Source organism: Megalobrama amblycephala, linkage group LG7, assembly GCF_018812025.1.
Source record: "Megalobrama amblycephala isolate DHTTF-2021 linkage group LG7, ASM1881202v1, whole genome shotgun sequence".
Lineage (NCBI taxonomy): Eukaryota > Metazoa > Chordata > Actinopteri > Cypriniformes > Xenocyprididae > Megalobrama > Megalobrama amblycephala.
In genome coordinates, this window is record NC_063050.1 from 19,468,773 (window position 1) to 19,487,890 (window position 19,118).

The 19,118-nt window shown below is 36.3% G+C and overlaps 1 protein-coding gene across 4 annotated transcripts in view; it reads right to left on the reverse strand.

Moving 5' to 3' along the window:
• Positions 1 to 19,118, reverse strand: part of sorcs3 (sortilin related VPS10 domain containing receptor 3) — a 287,643-nt gene that overhangs the window by 130,821 nt on the left and 137,704 nt on the right. For 3 of the 4 annotated variants that reach the window (XM_048196352.1, XM_048196354.1, XM_048196355.1), the window contains exons 3-4: positions 11,874 to 11,973; positions 5,534 to 5,692 (exon numbers count right to left, since the gene is read on the reverse strand). In XM_048196352.1, coding sequence (XP_048052309.1) covers positions 5,534 to 5,692; positions 11,874 to 11,973 — 259 coding nt within the window. Of the gene's footprint in view, positions 1 to 5,533; positions 5,693 to 11,873; positions 11,974 to 18,595; positions 18,713 to 19,118 lie in introns of those variants that run through there. The other variant, XM_048196356.1, reaches the window with a different exon arrangement.

Sequence of the window (19,118 nt, forward strand, 5' to 3'; positions counted from 1 at the left end):
ATGCTCGTTATGCTCTATCCTCTGTGCTTCCGCATTTGTCAGTCAAGCTTACGCTATCCATACATCATACGTCCTACGTCATATGTCGAGTCAGAGGTCATCCTTACACCAGAACTCAACTCTCATGATTGTGCATATGACTGTTGCCAGAAGCCAATGATCAAAGTTTTAAATATGGATATTTTTCTTACAAAAACCCATCGTTTCACTTCAAAAGGAATTTATTTCCTTACTGGATTCGTACGGATTTCTTTTATGATGGATGGATGTGCTTTTTGGAGCTTCAAAATCTTGAGCCCCATTCACTATCATTATAAAGCTGGGAAGAGCCAGGATATTATTTATTACAACTCTGATTGTATTCAGCTGAAAGAAGAAAGTCATATACACCTAGGGTGGCTTGAGGGTGAATAAATTATTGGACACTTTCATTTTTGGGTGAACTATTCCTTTAACAAAGATGATCTAAGACAAATGAAATGCTGGAGATCAGTGTTCTCATACTACAAGATATAGGAAATCAATGAATTAATGAAATATTCCAGGTTCAATAAGCTCAATTGACAACATGTGTGGCAAAATGTTGATCACAACAAAATATTTCCTCTTGTCCCTACATTTGTGAAAGTAAATCCGTAATCATTAAAACACTCATCGTTTCAATAATATAGCCATAAGATGCTAATAATGTGCATGTTATCGTGATTTTAAAATTACTTACTTGCTTACAAACTTTTCTGTCTGGTTATATCCTGTTTTAGAAACATTTCCATGAAAATTATAAACCCAGCAATGCCAAATAATAGTTTTAATAGTGTTAAAGGCACAATATGTAGTTTTTTGCCGCTAAAGGTAATTTATTCAAAACAAATGATGATTTGATTTCGCGGAATCACGGGAGGGTGTTGTCTTCACATCTACACCCGGTGGGGCTTGGGCAGAAATCATATTAATGGATGAGCTAACTTATTAAAGATTTATTAATATTACTGTAGTGTGTAGCAGGGTATGGCTGAAAGCCGTTGTAGGCTGGAGCGATTGCTAATGAGAGACAAGCGCAAGCACAACTCATTACTCGAGAGCAGTGGAACTTTTATGCCGCAGACGACCGCTTCCTCTTCTGGTCATGCGTATATTGGCTACTATAAGATACAGTACTTGTTGGACACTGCAATAAGCTAGATCCATATTAGGCACAATAAAACATAGTATTTGTGGTAAATCTAGAAAGCGAGATTTAAACAATAAGACTTACTGTGTTGAGCTATACATATAACAATGATTAGATGATGAATGTTTCCAAACAGTTGCTCTTCTGTCTAATAAAACACATAATATATTAAAGTGTATTTGGTGTTTCCATGGTTTCTATAAAATAAAACCTTAAATCGAGGCTACTTTAATCAAAATATCTTATTGTGCCTTTAGGGCTTTTGTCAAATTCAAGTTTTTGTTTTTAAATCCTCAAAAAATGGCCCCTCCATTTTAAAGGTGCCCTAGAATGAAAAATTGAATTTATCTTGGCATAGTTAAATAACAAGAGTTCAGTACATGGAAATCACATACAGTGAGTCTCAAACACTGTTGTTTCCTCCTCCTTATATAAATCTCATTTGTTTAGAAGACCTCCGAAGAACAGGCGAATCTCAACATAACACCGACTGTTAAGTAACAGTCGGGGTGTACGCCCCCAATATTTGCATATGCCAGCCCATGATCGAGGCATTACACAAGGTTAGCCAGTATTAACGTCTGGATGTGCACAGTTGAATCATCAGACTAGGTAAGCAAGCAAGAACAATAGCAAAAAATGGCAGATGGAGCAATAATTACTGACATGATCCATGATAACATGATATTTTTAGTGATATTTGTAAATTGTCTTTCTAAATGTTTCATTAGCATTTTGCTAATGTACTGTTAAATGTGGTTAAAGTTACCATCGTTTCTTACTGTATTCACGGAGACAAGAGAGCCGTCGCTATTTTCATTTTTAAACACTTGCAGTCGGTATAATTCATAAACACAACTTCATTCTTTATAAATCTCTCCAACAGTGTAGCATTAGCCGTTAGCCACGGAGCACTATCAAACTCATTCAGAATCAATGTAAACATCCAAATAAATACAATACTCACATAATCCGATGTATGCATGCCGCATACATGACGTACACTTTGTAAAGATCCATTTTGAGGGTTATATTAGCTGTGTGAACTTTGTTTATGCTGTTCAAGGCAAGCACGAGCTCCGGGGCAGAGAGCGCGAGAATTTAAAGGGGCCGCAGCATGAATCGGCTCATAGTTAATGATGACCCAAAATAGGCAGTTAAAAAAATTTATTTAAAAAAATCTATGGGGTATTTTGAGCTGAAACTTCACAGACACATTCAGGGGACACCTTAGACTTATATTACATCTTTTAAAAAGACGTTCGATGGCACCTTTAAATGCCTCACTGTAATCGACATTATGTCACAAATACTATTGATTGTGCATAATTTATATAGAACCTATAATTTTCCCTTAATAGAAACAAACCAATTGTTGTTCAACAAGAAGTGAGACTTGTTTGATATATCGTCAAGGTCATGGCCATGGTTGCTTCTGTAGCAATCTTATGGAAACATCATCTTGCTTGTTTCCTCACTGTTGCATAAAATGGCCATTTAGACTCAGCTATTTGTATCATTAAAGACATCAAATGGCTTTTGTGGACTTTCGCTGGTCAATGAAACCTCAGTTAGCCAGGCTTAGAGGGTGAGAAGGGATCAATTGCTATTTCTTTTGCCAGATTCCCAGAGGCTTCTTTATGTAAGAGGCCTGAGCTGGAGTTCTTCTGAAGAAGGAGAGAAAGCCGAGTCTAAACCACCATCTGTTTTTAATGAATCGTCAAGGAGTGGACCTGACCAGGCTGACACCTCTCTATAAGACAATGCTTCAGGTGTTGACCTAATCCACAATTCTGCTTTGCTCGTGATGAGACTGGACACAGTGTCAGCCACCCTTGTCCATTCAGAAAATGAGACACTTTAGTGCCATGTCGCCACAGCATTAATGCGTGTCATTTTTTGAGCGAGTAAGCATGACTGTCTCCAAGCACATTGCAGTATGGCTCAGGATAACATCATTATGGAGAGTGCAGAGACCAGTGAGTGAGATGTTCCATGTTTTACCAATGAAAGTTTAGAGACAGAAGTGAAAAGGACCTGAGGCTGATTCTACATTGACTACATAATCAGTCTTTTTGGATCCATACATTCAAATCACACTTTTTTTGAATATGTACACTACTGATCAAAAGTTTGGGGTCAGTAAGATTTTTGAATACTTTTGAAAGAAGTCTTTCATGCTCACCGAGGATGTATTTATCTGATGTAATATTGTGAAATATTATTAGAATTTAATATGTGAAAATATTTTAAAACGTATTCCTGTGATGCAAAGCTGAATTTTCAGCATAATTACTCCAGTCTGACACGTGATCCTTCAGAAATCATTCTAATATGCTGATTTGCTGCTCAAGAAACATTTCTTATTATTATTAATGTTGAAAACGTCTCGGGTTACTTGTGTAACCCTGGTTCCCTGAATAAGGGAACGAGACGCTACGTCATATGACGTTATGGGAACCCATAACGTCATATGACGTAGCGCCGACAGCTCCCATGAAAGGGAACAGTTGTGCTACTTTTTTTTTTTCTTTTTTTTTTGGAAATCATGATACTGTTTTTCAGGAATATTTCATTATAGAATGTTTAAAAGAACAACATTTATTTGAAATGTAAATCTGTAGTAATATTATAAATGTCTTTACTTTCACTTTTGACCAATTTAATGTGTCCTTGCAGAATAAAAATATATATTTCTTAAAAAAATATATATATATATTACCAACACCAAACTTTTGAACAGTAATGTATATAAATTCAAACACCATTCGGACACCATGATTTTGCCAAGTAAGACATGTTCCTGGATCAACATATTTTGTTGATCCTGGAACAACATTCCAGTCTGAAATTTTCTTCCTACCCCTAAACCTAATCCTACCCATAAATTATCCCTAAAATCAGAGGGGAAAGATAGGTGAATAACATTGCTGTAGAACAGGGATGGACAACTCCAGTCCTGGAGGGCCAGTGTCCTGCAGAGTTTATCTCCATCCCTGATAAAAACTCACTTGCCTATAACTTTCTACTAATCCTATAGACCTTGATTAGCTGGTTCAGGTGTGTTTGATTAGGGTTGGAGCTAAACTCTGCTGGACACTGGCCCTCCAGGAACGGAGTTGTCCATCCCTGCTGTAGAAGCACCTAACCCCGGTTGTAAGCCTAAACTTGACATAAATGGTAAACTTGTCCCTCAAATCTGATTGATTGACTGGTTGATTGGAATGTTGTTCCAGGATTAACAAAGATGTTGATTAAGGAACATGTCTTACTTGACAAAATCACGGTCACCAACAGCATTCACACACTATAAACACCACAAATCTATACAAATTATACAACAAAGGACTAATACAAAGTATGGACAGAAATATCTTGACAAACTCTACAGATGTATTTAAGCTTCAGCTAATTTCACTTTGCTGGATATCTGTTCTGTTCTCAGAGTTTCATTAGGTTCTCCTTACAGGCTGACTACGAATATGATTCACTGCCAAATAAAAAGAGACCTTTAAAAGTCAAAAGTCTTTGTCCTTTTTTTGATCTCTTTCTTTTTATCTTTATCTCTTTTTTTTTTTCTTTCATCTCTCTCATGGGAGAGTTTGTCCTTGGTAAATGATTATGAAATGTTACATTTCTTTTCAACACTCCACAGAATTTATTAATTTAATTTGAGAAGCATTCCAGAAAGCAAAAATGTAACTGTAACAAAATGCAGAAACAGCATTACTTAGTCAGCCTTGACAACTAAATATCATACCTACAAATATTCAGTCTAATATAAACCAGCAGACTAAACAAGAACAAAATACCCGTCACTGCTCAGTTACCTGTTGTTCATCGGACAATTGCAATTCAGTGAGAAGAATGGTACTGCCGAACTTGATGTTATGCATCAGGAATTTATTTGAAAATGGGATTAAATACCAAAATTAAGCCATACTGTATGTGAGTTTGATAAAACTGTCTAAATGAAGACAGTTTAATGAAGATAAACAATTCTTTTAAAAATGAAGTTTCTTTACTGGCATCTGTGCAAACATCCATGGAAACTTTTGATTGCACAAAAGGTTGTTTATAATGATAAAGGTTCTTTGGATCATTCAAATGTTCCTCACACTAAGCAAAAAAAAAAAAAAAAAGTTCTTTTAATTTAAGAATCTTTGGGGAACCAAAAATGTTTCTTCTATGGCAGTGCTGCGAAAATGCCCTATGGAACCTTTATTTTGGAACCTATATAACAAGAACTGATGAATCATTTTCAATAAGACCAGGAAAGTGCGTTAAGAAAGTGAATATGGTCAACTGTGATATTTACCACTGGAGGCTCATTTTTTGGGGCTTAGAATCAGCAAAGCTTACCTTCTGGTCATGGCTGTAGGCTAATGCCCAGTCCTCTTGCGTGTGATGGAAAAGCAGACTTAAGACGAAGAAGCTCAAGCGGTACTTCTGATAACTGGCACCCTCATCTGAGCTGATGAGAACACTGCTTTCAAACTCTGGGTCGGTCAACACCATTATCTAAAAAAAAAAAAGAGAAAAGCACTGAGGTTAACCCTGTAAAGCCTGACATATGAAATAGTCATAGACATATGAATAGTAAGAAAATGCTTGGCTGAAAAGTAAGATGCAATGTAATCAATGAGATCTTTATAACTGTATAACAGACTCCTGACATAAAATGCAAATAAATATCAGTTGTCATTCTATATCTCCAAATAATACGTCTGTCACAATGTTGTGGTTAGCAACACATTTACATTTACATTTACATTTATTCATTTGGCAGACGCTTTTATCCAAAGCGACTTACAAGTGAGGAATACAACAAGCGAGTCGTCATGACGAGGCAAATAGACAAGAAGTGCTCATAATACAAGTTATAGGCAGTGCTCAGATTATCCTAAGCTACAATAGAGAGGGATTAGAGGAAGTGAAAGGATAGGAGTAAGAAGTTTTTTTTTTTTTTTTTTTTTTTTAAGATGAGGTTAAGTGCTCACGAAAGAGATGGGTTTTCAGCTGTCTTTTGAATATTGCCAGGGATTCCGCATTCCGGATGGAGGCAGGAAGATCGTTCCACCAGCAAGGAACAGTGAACGAGAACGTTCTGGAAAGTGATTTTGTCACTTATAAACACGGATAAAAAGGATAACACTTTAAATAGTCTTAGGGTATGTTTACAAGACAGCTTTGTACTAAACATGGAAAAGGTTTTTCCTTGTGTTTTTCGTGTAAAGGCGACAACGTTGCAGTTTTATGCATGTCAGGCCAGTAGTTGGCGACGTCACTTTGTAAAGACACACTACATACCTATAGACCAATTTGGAGCAGACGTCATGTCATTTGCAGATGTGCGTGCATAGTGGTGGCAGAAAAATAGAGGTAATAAGTGGAGGAAAATGTGCAAAATCAACAGAATAAGAGATGTTTTGTTGTGCCTTTGGGTGTCAGAATCAGAATAGAAAATATAGTCTTCATTTTTATTGTATACCGTCGTTGAAGACACCCCTTGAAGCTAAACGGAGACGTTAATGTTGCAAGTCACAGACTGGACTGATGAAACCTGCAGTGATTAATCTACTATTAAAGCATGAATTTGATGTAAACAGTAAGTCTACATAATGTTCACATATGCAGTTCATAGGGTGCATACATACATAGAAGTTACAGCATGAAATAATATTTAAATCTATACCATTTTACATAGATAACTTTTAAAAATAGCCTATAACATTTTTATTTCACAATTCTGACTTTTTTTCTTGCATTTGCATTTATATCTCCCATTTCGGACTTTATAACTCGCAATTGTGAGTTTATATGACAATTCTGAGGGGAATTGCGGGATATAAGCGTGCAATTCTGAGGGGGGGAAAAAAACAGAATAACGAGTATATCTCATAATTCTGTTTTTCCTTCCAAGAATTGAGAGATGTAAACTTTTTTTTTTTTTCTTTTATTCCATGGCTTCCATAGACTGGTACTGCAGAACTGTCATTTTCTGCCACCAGGTAGGCTCTGCCCACAAAAAACATCATTGATGTTTGCAAACACAAAATAGGACTAGACTAAACACACATAATACACACACATATGACGTCACTATTTCACAAATTCACGTTTTTGTAGTTTACACGTGATGATAACAGTATCGTTTTCAAAAACTTGCACTTCAAAGTTTGAGTTTTTGGGCCCCTAAAATGCTGTTGTGGTGTAAATAAATACCCAAAAGGCATAAAAAGTCTTCCATTTTTAGTTGAAAATGGTGTTGTGTAACAGCCCCCTCATATAATTTAGGAAATTGCTAAAGACACATTGGAGATAAGTAAACTACACATTACATAATGACGAGAATGATAACTTTCTCAAAGAACTACATTAAACGGAACATTATCATACAAAAAAATAAAAATCCCCAGTATGACTTTTTTGCTCTAATTTAAAATTTTAGGTGAACTATTCCTCCAATAAGGCTTTAAAACACCAAATAAAGCTCAGACTCAGTCAAGGTTGACCATTACCTCGAGTCTAAATGGAATAATAATGGCACTGAGCTAACTAGTTCCACTTTAGCACTGACCTTGACTTAGTGTCCAAGCTTCCTAAATTGGTTTTGGTTATATTGTATGCACAAAGGCAACTCTGTGGATGGGCAAACCGTTTAATTAAAACACAAATGCAAAACTCTTCTGGTACTGAATATGCTGCATTATGGAAAGTGTTTCTTTTTATGCTCATGTTTGACTGGGCAGATGCATCTGATCTCCATGATAATTAAAGGGTAAGTACATCTGCCTGCTCATTAAATGGGTTCACTGTCATGTAAGGATGGCTTCAGTGCTAAAACAGTTGCAGACATTTTCATCATGGATTTTTACTCCTTGGAAAAATATGACATAAATCTTCAATGTTTTATAAGTTACATGGAACCTAACAGGCTCTGAAGCATTTAGTCGCACATTCATTTAAGCATGCACACTTATAGTTGACATCTAGACTTGATAATATTTAGCAAGCAAACTGTGAAACATAAGCTCGAGATCTCCCCACCTCTATCATGTAACTCTTTCTCTCGCCTCCATCCACCCTTAATGTAAATGGCTGTTTTCTTCCCTCAACTGGATTTGAATTGGAAAAACAGTGGTGTATTTGTCACTGACAAAAATCCCACCCCTCTCTCCACAAGCTTTAACTATGAATCCTCCAGGGCGGTGATTTAGATAAATTGTTTTTCATTAAGCGCCAATAAACAGCCAGCCGAAACACAGCCAGGATTTTGTTGGCCTGGGCCCCTGATTTTTACTGTTCATTATCGTTATAAGAAGATGGAAAAAGGCCCCTTGTGTCTCCTGGTGTCTTTGGGCTTGTCAGATGCAATTCATAGATTTTAGGGTCTAATCATTTTTCGTAATATTCCATTGAGTAACAGCGTTTGTGAAGAGAAATGACTTACACATATTACGTCTAGAAGTTAACTTAGTGCTCAGGAAGAACAAATTCCTGTACACTCTTAAATATAAAGGATACAAAAGTGGATTTCACATCAATGCTATAGAAGAATCATTTTTGGTTCCTTAAAGAACTTTTTTTTTAATAAGCATAACCAACATCATCTGAAGCACAAGCACTGATTTATGTTTCTGCCAGTGGGTGTTTGTCTTCCATAACATGTTGTTATGTTGTAATGCTAAATATAACAGTAGAATTGTGTGTTACGACCCACAGGACCCGTTGTGAGCTACATCATTCATAGAGGTTTACGAATCTCAATCGATTTTTTTAAAATTTGGTTAAAATTAATGGAGAATATCTTGTGTTTTTCCATGGGTGCTCGCCAATTCAGCACCTACAGTATGTTCCGAAGAACATTTTTGACTATAAATCAGTGGTTTTCAACCAACCCCCTTTAGGGGGCCTCAGCAAATTTACAAAGGGGCCTCAAGACGACTTAAAATGATTTAAAATAATCATGATAAAACAATTAAAAATCAATACATTTCTCATTTTATTGACCCCCTCAACAACGAGATTCCCACAGTCTTGGAAAATATGGATATATGAGGGAGAACATAAATTGTTGTGGACAATCGGGGATCTTGGAGACAAAAAGGTTGAGAAACCGGTTCTTCATGCAACCATATGCCTTTATTTTAAGAATGTATATGGTCAGATGTACTGGACTATTTTATTTGACAGTGTTCTCATAGAGCTAAGCATAACATGCTTGTGCTAGCAATTCCCATTTTACCCTGGAGATTAAATTAAGGGGTGGAGATCTTCACCCTTTACTGATATAATATATGGATATTAGATATGCCATAATGAACAAGTTATAAAGTTCAAAAATTGCAAAAGTTTGCTACTTTTTTTTAGTATGCGAGGCAGAATATTCTATAGTTTATATGCATATGTGGATCACAGTCAGATAATGTACTGTAGAGCTACAATCTTCTTCATTAGTCATTCACAGTTTTTAGTCAAAACGGTCTATGGTCATGCTAAAAGATTGACTTGCATCTGCATCAGCATCACTGTTAGTCATATATTATGTTGTCTGGGTGCATCAGAATGACATCACACGTATCCTATTTACACCTCTATTTAGCACTTTCCCTGTTAATACCCGGTGTGAACTGGGTCTGTGGGTCACGACTGGGCTGTACAGCAGGAAACCGCAAATCTGAGGTCAAACAGATACTGATGGAGCATTAGCGGGTAGTTACGTTTTCAAGCCACTAGAACATGACAACTGTGAACAAATGTTTCTGAGCTGAACAAAGGAGTGAGGAGAGTTGCAAAGTACAATCAATAGGGTTGAGGGATCTCTGTTATCTGCCGACACCCAGACAGCTACCATCCTGCAAACTAATCTACATGCAGCGCACAGTTAACGGCCCACACGTAGCCTCTCGCCGCTGAATGAGATTGGCGCCAGCGCCGGTAAGGCAGTGTAAACAGCAGGAAAAGGACACAGAGTCTCAAATTAATCATGTCATGGCCGATCAACTGCGTTTTATAACAAATAGAGTGGTGGAAATATAAACAGGCTCATTTGTCGGCGATCTTCGCATCAGCATGTAATCTCGTCTCCATCGAGAGTGCTAAAAGAGCTGCACACAAAGCATTTTGGATTCTTGGCAAGTTCCCATTTAAGAGCTCAGACAGAGCTGCGGAAATGTCATGCCCATCTCTCAAATGGAAAAGTGTTGTGCTAAAGGTTAGGCCTAAACTTAGCCCTATTTGAAAATAGCCATGGGATCTGCCAGAGTCAATGCTTTTCTCTGGAATGGGACTGTGTTTGCCCACATAGTCAGGGAAATAAGCCGACGCATTAATCCAGTTTGTGCATAGAGCCACTAAACAACAACAATACCTTTAGATGATGCACATTGTGCACTGTGCGTGTCCACCGTGTAGATTCACAGTTCACAAAAGAAGAAGTAAACAAATATCTAGAGCTTTTCAAAGGAGAACATCCATCTGTTCTGATGGGAAATTGAACTAATGGGACCAATGAACAGTCTGAGGGCAGACGGGGACAAAAGTTTAGGATGTGCTTGAAGGGACTAGTATGATACTGTGGTTTATTTTGGGATATTAATGGGCTGTCTATAGATTTTCTTTCAAGAAACTAATACTTTTAGGCCCGGTTTCACAGACAGGGCTTAGCCTGAGCCAGGATTAGGCCTTAGTTAAATTTAAGTAGCTTTTATAAACGTTCACTAGAAAAGAAAAGAAAAAAAATGTTACTGTTGTGCATCTTGACACAAAACAATGGCACTGACATATTTTAGGATCTGTCAGTGCAAGTTGCTTTCAGTTAAAAAAGCTCAAACATGCATTTTAGTCTAGGACTACCTTAAGCCTTGTCTGTGAAACCGGGGTTAATAAGCAAGGATACATTAAATTGATATAAAATCACAGCAAAGACATGTATAATGCAGCAAAACATTCAAAAAAAATGGTGAAAAAACTCAGTTTAAACTAGACCATGTCTACATGCATAAATGCAGTGAGTTGCTACCATGTGATTGGCTGATTAGATATTTGGGTTAACAAGCAGTTGAAAAGCTGCAACTAATAAAATGGCTGGTGTGCGCATTTCTCATATCACTGTTTTTACTATATGTTTTTGATTAAATAAATTCAGCATTGTCAAGCATGAGAACATCATTCAAAAATATACAAAAACTTACTAACTGAACTTAGTGTACACACACGTAGCTGTTGTATATAATTACACTAATTACATATCATAAGCAAATGTTTAGATGTTTTATTTGGATATAATCCTTAATATCATTCAGATAAAAATGAAGTTGCATTAAGGTTGAAACATTTTAACAATGTTGAAAGTACACTGGCCAAAATATTTGGAATCTGATTGTAAAATAAAATCATTTCATTCATTAACTAATAATATAATATAATATAATATAATATAATATAATATAATATAATATAATATAATATAATATAATATAATATAATATAATATAATATAATAATACAAACTGTTCAGGTCTGATTTTGGTTCATTATTCCAAGAAGAATTGCTCCAGGTTGTTCAGATTGGTATATAGGTTTTTGGTAAGCAGAAAATAAAGAAATAATTCAAAATGACTGGCTTTATTTGAAGTAAGGGAACAGGGAGTCTCTCAAAGAGAAGAAAACAGAGAATAAGAGGCTGTAGGCATCTTACCTTTCTTTTGTTGGTGGGGCAGACATAGAGGTAACTCAAAACGGTCTTGACTCCCACTTTATCATTCAGTCTCTCATAAGTGCTGCCATAATCAGTTGATCTGCAAACAGAAGCAACATTCTCAATATGGAATTCAGAAGACAATTAGTTTCTTTTGGGTATGTGTGAGAGAGAGAGAGTGCGTGCGGATATCCATGCTCCATTCATAACCTGGCCGAAATGAGTACATTCCCGAGCAAAATGAAACGAGATTGGAATTTGCGGACCTCAGCCGAACTCAAACGATTGAACAGATTCCTGCATATTATATTCATGAGAGTGTTTCACAGTTTTTTGTTCTTTTTCCTGGCTATTTATATTTCCCTGATCCTCAGCGACGAGCGAAAAAGCTCGCTAAGACAAACACAATCTGCTGAGCATATGCTGAGCAATTCTGCCTTGTTTTAAAGATAGCAAAACGAACATCATCCTCCAACCCCTGGGCATAACAGTGACAACTGATCCAGAGCATACACTGATTTGTTTAGAAAGGCTAATGATATTTACAGTCTTGCAATGCAGACATGAGTATGGACGGTAGGAGCATGTCCCTAACAGAAATAAGATCTCTACCCGCATTTACATATAACCAATGTATAGAATGAAAGTATTTTATTTCTCATAATAAATTGATGTGCAATGGCATGTCATGAGAGGTGTTTGTATTCTATGGGCCCTGATTTAATGATCTAAGCGCATGGTCTGAAGGACATAGCGCAGGTGCACTTAGGGCATGTCTAAATCAACTTTTGCTAGTTTAACGACAGAAAAAATGGTCGGCACGCCAGGCTCATGGTCCAAAAGGGTTGTACCTCTCTTAATGAGTCATAGGTTTGTTTTGGGCGTAACATGCAATAAACAAATTCAAGTGTTTCCGTTTAAAAGCCAGGTATATGCTTGCACCATGACTGATTGCTATTTACATGGCGGAATATAGAAACCCTCAACAAAATGACAAAAAAATAGTGCACCATTGACTTTAGACCATGTTTTTGTTGGACTGCGCCATTGACCAAACAAAAACCTGGTCTAAAGTTACCTGGTCTGAGTTGCCTCAAAATAGCAAGATGCTAACAATGCTCCTGAACACATCTTGTTTTCAGACCAGCACGCCCATTGGCGAAACAGATGGGAACGAGTGCATTTGCTATTTAAACAACGTGCGCTGGACGTGAAAATGTTAACTAGCAACGCACCAACGGGCTGAAGCTAGTAAAAAACACTGTCGTGCTGCACCATGTGTATGATAGGGCCTTATGTGGTTATCATTGCAACCAAAACAACAGGTGTTATTGCTGAGAAAATACATTCTAAACTAGTGAGAAGCAGACTTGAGAAATATTAGGTGGCTGAACTTTACAGGTCACATGGAGGAGCAGTAAAAACAACAAAAACACCTGACAGCCACAGTGCATATATAAAGCTGTTGGTTTTAACAAGTAAAATCATTTTACATTGTATTTAAAGATGCATTATTATTATTTTAAAATAACTAAATAAATAAACTTCATTATTGGGCACATATTGGGCACAAGTAACTTGCAATTTTCTGCAATGCACATAAAAATGTCCTTTTTTATACTGTATAAAATAAACAATGGTAACACTTTGCCATATGGTCTCACTTGTTAATATTAACTAATGTATTAACTAACATGAACTAACAATAAGCAATACATTTGTTACTGTATTTATTAATCTTTGTTAATGTTAGTTAATAAAAATATTGCCATTCATTGTTTGTTCATTTTAGTTCACAGTGCATTAAATAATGTTAATAAATACATTTGATTTTGATAATATATTAGCGAATGTTGACATTAATGTTAACTAAGAATAATAAATGCTGTAGAAGTATTATGTACTCTTAGTTTATGTTCACTAAAGTAGTTAACTAATGTTTACTAATGAAACCTTATTATAAAGTGTTGCCTAAATATGTGTGTGTGTGTGTGTATATATATATATATATATATATATATATATATAAACTAAGATTTAAAAAAAAAAAAAAAAGTCTCTAAATGCTAAAATAAAACCTATGCCAGTGAATACAGAAACATTACAAAAAACTCACTTCTAGTTTTTTGTGTACTTAAGAGATACCGACAGTTCTTCTGTCAACTTTACAAAATCCACTTCCTGTACCCGGTACTAGAGCTTCTTATTCGCCAAAAGCTTAACAGAGTTTTTGGAGGGCTCATATCACTTTGAATTCCTTTTCCTAAACTTGCTCTCCCCTCCCCTCCAACCCCACATTTTATCTCACCAACTCTCTCTTGCCATTCCTGCCATCTCTATTTTTGCCTCCACCTCTCTTTTTCTCCTGAGCGTTGCCTATTTCAGCTGAGTAAAATATGCCTGTGGCCCATGTCTCGCCCACCAATTTCTCTCTCTTATTCAGCCTCTGTGTGGGAATATAATGTTGTTTAACAATACACACAAACATATATTTGATATTTAAGCCTTAAGTTCAGCCAAAAAATATAAATTCTGTCATCATTTACTCACCCTCATGTCACTTCTTTCTTCTGAGGAACACAAAAAGTGAATTTTTGAAGAACATCTTGGCCTGATTCTTTCAAAATAACTGACAACTCTCATTCAAATGTTGTACTATATTAAGTATTACAAGCCACACAAAAGCTACACTAAAAATAAAGGTTTTTTTTTTTTTTTTTTGCATTTATGGTTCAAATGAGGAACCTTTAACATCCATGACAACTTTTTATTGTACAAAAGGTTCTTCTGTACTTCTTCAAAATAAATAATAATAATAATAATAAAATATTTCTTTGAAGAGTTTATGTGTGAGGAACAGCTTGAAATTCATGACTAAAAGTCATGTGAAGTAGCAATCTGATTCATGAATGAATTATTATTTTGAGTTGGATCTTTTCATTTAGACAGTTGAAAGCTGGTCCTATCCAATTCATTTGTGAATCGGGTTCTCAAGTTCAATTCATTCCCTCGTGATTCAGTTGCAGCTCAGTTTAACTGGAGTTGAAGATTTTCAGTGCACAACTTAAATTTCAGCATGTTCTTCAGACAAAACTATAGTATAAGTTTTAAGTAATTGTAATATTTAACAAAAAAAATACTTTTGTGATGCTTTTGCATCCTTTTATAGCAGCTTGTTTCTTCATTCCTTTCCAGAAAATGTGACTCAGTGAAATGTAGCTCTAACATGTCATGTACCATTAAATATGCTTTTGTTTAAACTACTTGTGAACAAGTAAAAGTTGAAAAAAATCACACATGACAGCCTCACAAAAAAAACATTCACATTTCTGTGGGGACCTACACAAAGTAAATAATTTATGCTCTCCCAATGACTTGCATGTAAAATATAGCCACAGAAAAAGCAAGTGAATAGGCCCAGCTTCTCAAGTCTGAATTATTTAGTACGTGAAACGAGCTGTTAGCCAACACAATCCTCTCCGAATCTCTAATACTTCTCCATCTCCGTTAGCTTGCTGTTCACAGCAATAGTGCAGAGACAATAGTGTTTTCAACACCATCACTGACCCCATACCAAAGTGACAGTCTCAGAAACACAGATGGAGGCACATCCCACCAACTGCTTCCAAACAGAGGCAATCTAATTTGAGGCCCCATGGAGGATTCCCATTTTCCATCGCTCAATTCCTTTTTGCCTCTTCCTAGGAGCGGTTCCCCGCACCAATAGGGCAGTAATGGATTTCAGTGAAATTACAATGCAATCTTCCCGTTACTGTTTTATTCTGGAGTGGCAGCAAAATAAAGGCACAAGGATTATTCACAGTAAAGAGACCATCACGTCTTCTATGATATTAATGTAAGAGGAAGGTGAAGTGATAAATAAATAGAGGAAAATGCTGGGGTGTAATGCTATTTCATGCATTCTGACTTATTTACACTGTTAAAGAGTTGCATTCTCATTCTAAACATGGCCAGAGTTTCAAAACATGAGTTGGACGTATGACGGAGTATTTCTGTGCCAAATACACTACTTACAGTTTCGGACCGGGTTTCGGAGAGTTTTTTTCTGAGTATGGCCTGTGTGACGTCAAAAGAGAGCGGAATTCCTTGTATAGGCACTTCTCCCTGATAAGCGTGCACACACACATCACCCAGAACAAGAGCAAGAGCACGCCCGTCAACGCGCTTCGTTAGGGATACGGAAGACGAGAGATTTTTCAACAATGGCTGTGTCCCAATACAGGGGCTGAACCCTTTGAAGGCTGCATACATCACGAGGCAGTCTCATTTAACAATAATAAGCATTAGATTGCAACGTAAGAAAGAAATTACAGTATTTTACACCTCACAATGAATATCAGCCAATTTTATCATAGTTACTTTTCTTAAATATGACATCCTTGATGAAGTATTCAGCCTTCAAATGTGATCTCCGTAGGATGCAGCCTCCGAAATAAGACCCAGCTCCTGTCACCGAAGGACTGCACTGACAGCAGGCATGCCTCCAGGAGCTCGGCTTTTTTCAGAAAGATCTATCTTTTATAAATATGATAAAACTAAAGACTTTTCAGAGATATGAAGGATGCATTGTTACTCTATATATACTCAAGATTAACATGAGATTGGCAGAAAATGTGTGTGATACCCCCCTTTAAACAGATCTCTCAAGATCTCAGCAGTGGCGGAGCCAGGATTTTTTCATAGGGGTGGCCAGGCAGGGGCCAGCAACGAGTCTGGGGTGGCACAGAAATCTTCATTATTTCAACATAAAAATGAGTCTGACTATAATGTACTGGACTGTGCCTACAACACAACTGAATACAGTTAATTTGTAGCCTACTTAATTGTAAATGAGATAGTGAATTTGACCTTTTGACCCCTCATTTGCAGGCATATTAATAAAGGGGCTCACACTATAAATAAATTTCAACTTGTTCAGTCGGTTCTGGTTCTCAAAACCATGAATCCAATAGCTTGTTCTCCATTGTTGCATCTTCATGGATGAGTCATGCAGATAACTACATAGAGTAGTTCAAAGATTAATCAACCTTCATTGAATTGTATGTATATTCAATGATCTTCAACAATTCTGAGTTTGTCTGTTTCAAAAAGTAACCAAAAAAAGTAAACACTAAATGTTTAACTTTCTATATTGTCAAAATAAATAATTGCAACAGTTCTATCATACCTATCAAATGGACCTACATACATGCATGCACAGTTTTAACGCAGCTCTAATAGCCTTTATAGTTATTTCATGACTTAATAGATGACAGAACTACAACGTTGCATGCTCGTAGTTTCTTTTGCGCTTTATTTATAGTGAGTAATATATAGCCTACAGCGTATTTGCGTGATTGAAAAGTGCGCGACCTTGCAACCCACCAGTTGAGAAACATTGACTTAAGCTATAATGTTATTGTTCGCTGTTCACTGTTGTTCTGCTGAAGCTCATTCGGCATCTGTATCATTTCCGCGCGCGTCTGCCTTGCGCCTGGCGCTGAGGCGAGGTTGGAGTGCGCGACTGAAAAGTTTCCCGTTTTTTGTGGTCTTAAAGAAATGGTTCTGCGTTTAAATAAACGCAATACTTGTCAACAAAAAAAGTAGACAGAAACAGCAGTTGTGAGCGGGGTGGCCAAGCTTAGGCCAGGCTCCGCCCCTGGATCTCAGCATCTTCATTTTTTACAATCCAGTTTGACTTTCTGTCATACAAAATTTCTTTCATTGAGAATTAACAGAGGTTTACATGTTAATGTTTTATTGAAACTAATAAAGTTTGGTATCAACCATTATGGCGATCAGTGTTTACTTTAGTTGGGCTTTTGACCCTTGACTTTTTGAACTTTTTTTTCTGGCTGCTTGTACTATATGTTTATTATTCATGTAGTGGTCTAAATCACTTATATCACCCAGAGTCTAATCTCTGACTATATTAGCTGTTAATTTCACATTATTTACAACAGTCTTGTGATATTATGGCATCAGTGTTATGCCAATCAGATATTCAGATTTTTTTAAAAGTCATTAAATGTTTGAGAAATGTTTGAAAAACATCAAGAAACAGCATATGAATCTCAAAAATGTTGACAATAACCAAAAAGCTTTATTGTGGCATTCAGAGTTGATCTGTTTATCCAGGGCTCGACAATAAGGACTGCCCGATGGCCCGGGCCAGTGTGAACGACGCTCGGGACAGTAGACGGAACGGTCACTTGCCCGATTGGGCCAGTGCTGTAGGGTGTGCGATATACAGCTATGGAAAAAATTAAGAGACCACTCCAAGTTCAGAAATCAATGTTAAGTGGTCTCTTAATTTTTTCCATAGCTGTATATTGTCTATGATCTCGTAATTGTTGATTAACGATCTGAAATTATCGAGTATGTCCCTCACTTTACAAAAAACAAACAAACGCACACCCATTGAGTACACGCATGCACTACGTGACATAGTCTAGTAGTAGACGTGCGCGTGCATATTTAGTGTACGCTATCACTGCGTGATTTAGTCTATTAAAATGCCTTTAGAATGCCCCAGAATTCAAGATAAGGGGAAAAAATGCCCCTGTATATATTTCATATTTATATAATTTAATATAGTTAACCAATATTACACAAAGAGCGCCATTTTTCTCCAAATATTAGCATGATTAAGTTACAAATGTGATATTGATTTTAATCAGTGTACAGTTTAATGAACAAGATCTTAATATCAAGTGACTTACATTTAAGACACCAAATCGCCTGTTTCGCTGTATTTCGCCAACGAAAATAGTTCCAAAGTCCACAGAATTGTTTTGCCTCTCTGAGCAACACTTCCTGAATGAATCAGCTGTTTGAATGAATCGGTTGAATCTCAATGACTCGCTCATTAACAGTAATTCGCTGCCACCTGCTGGCGGGTTTAATTTCACATTTAAAGTGTTTTCATTTTTTTAATAATTTCAAATAACAGTATTTAACGTTTTATATTTTCAACATTAAAAACATGTTTTTACATCTGTAACTGCTCTTGACTGATTAACTTTAATGAAGTTTAATCTATTCTATAGTTATATAGTTATACATTAGATTACAATTTATGTACCTGGAAATCTCCTGTTTAAACCTACATGAAAACCTTGAAAAGCACCATTTATTTCATTTATGTTTGTTCTGTTGTATTTATTTGTGCTATTACTCGTAATTTGATTATTTGTTACTATTTTGTTACTTACTGTTTATTTGTCTAACAATATTTAAAATATA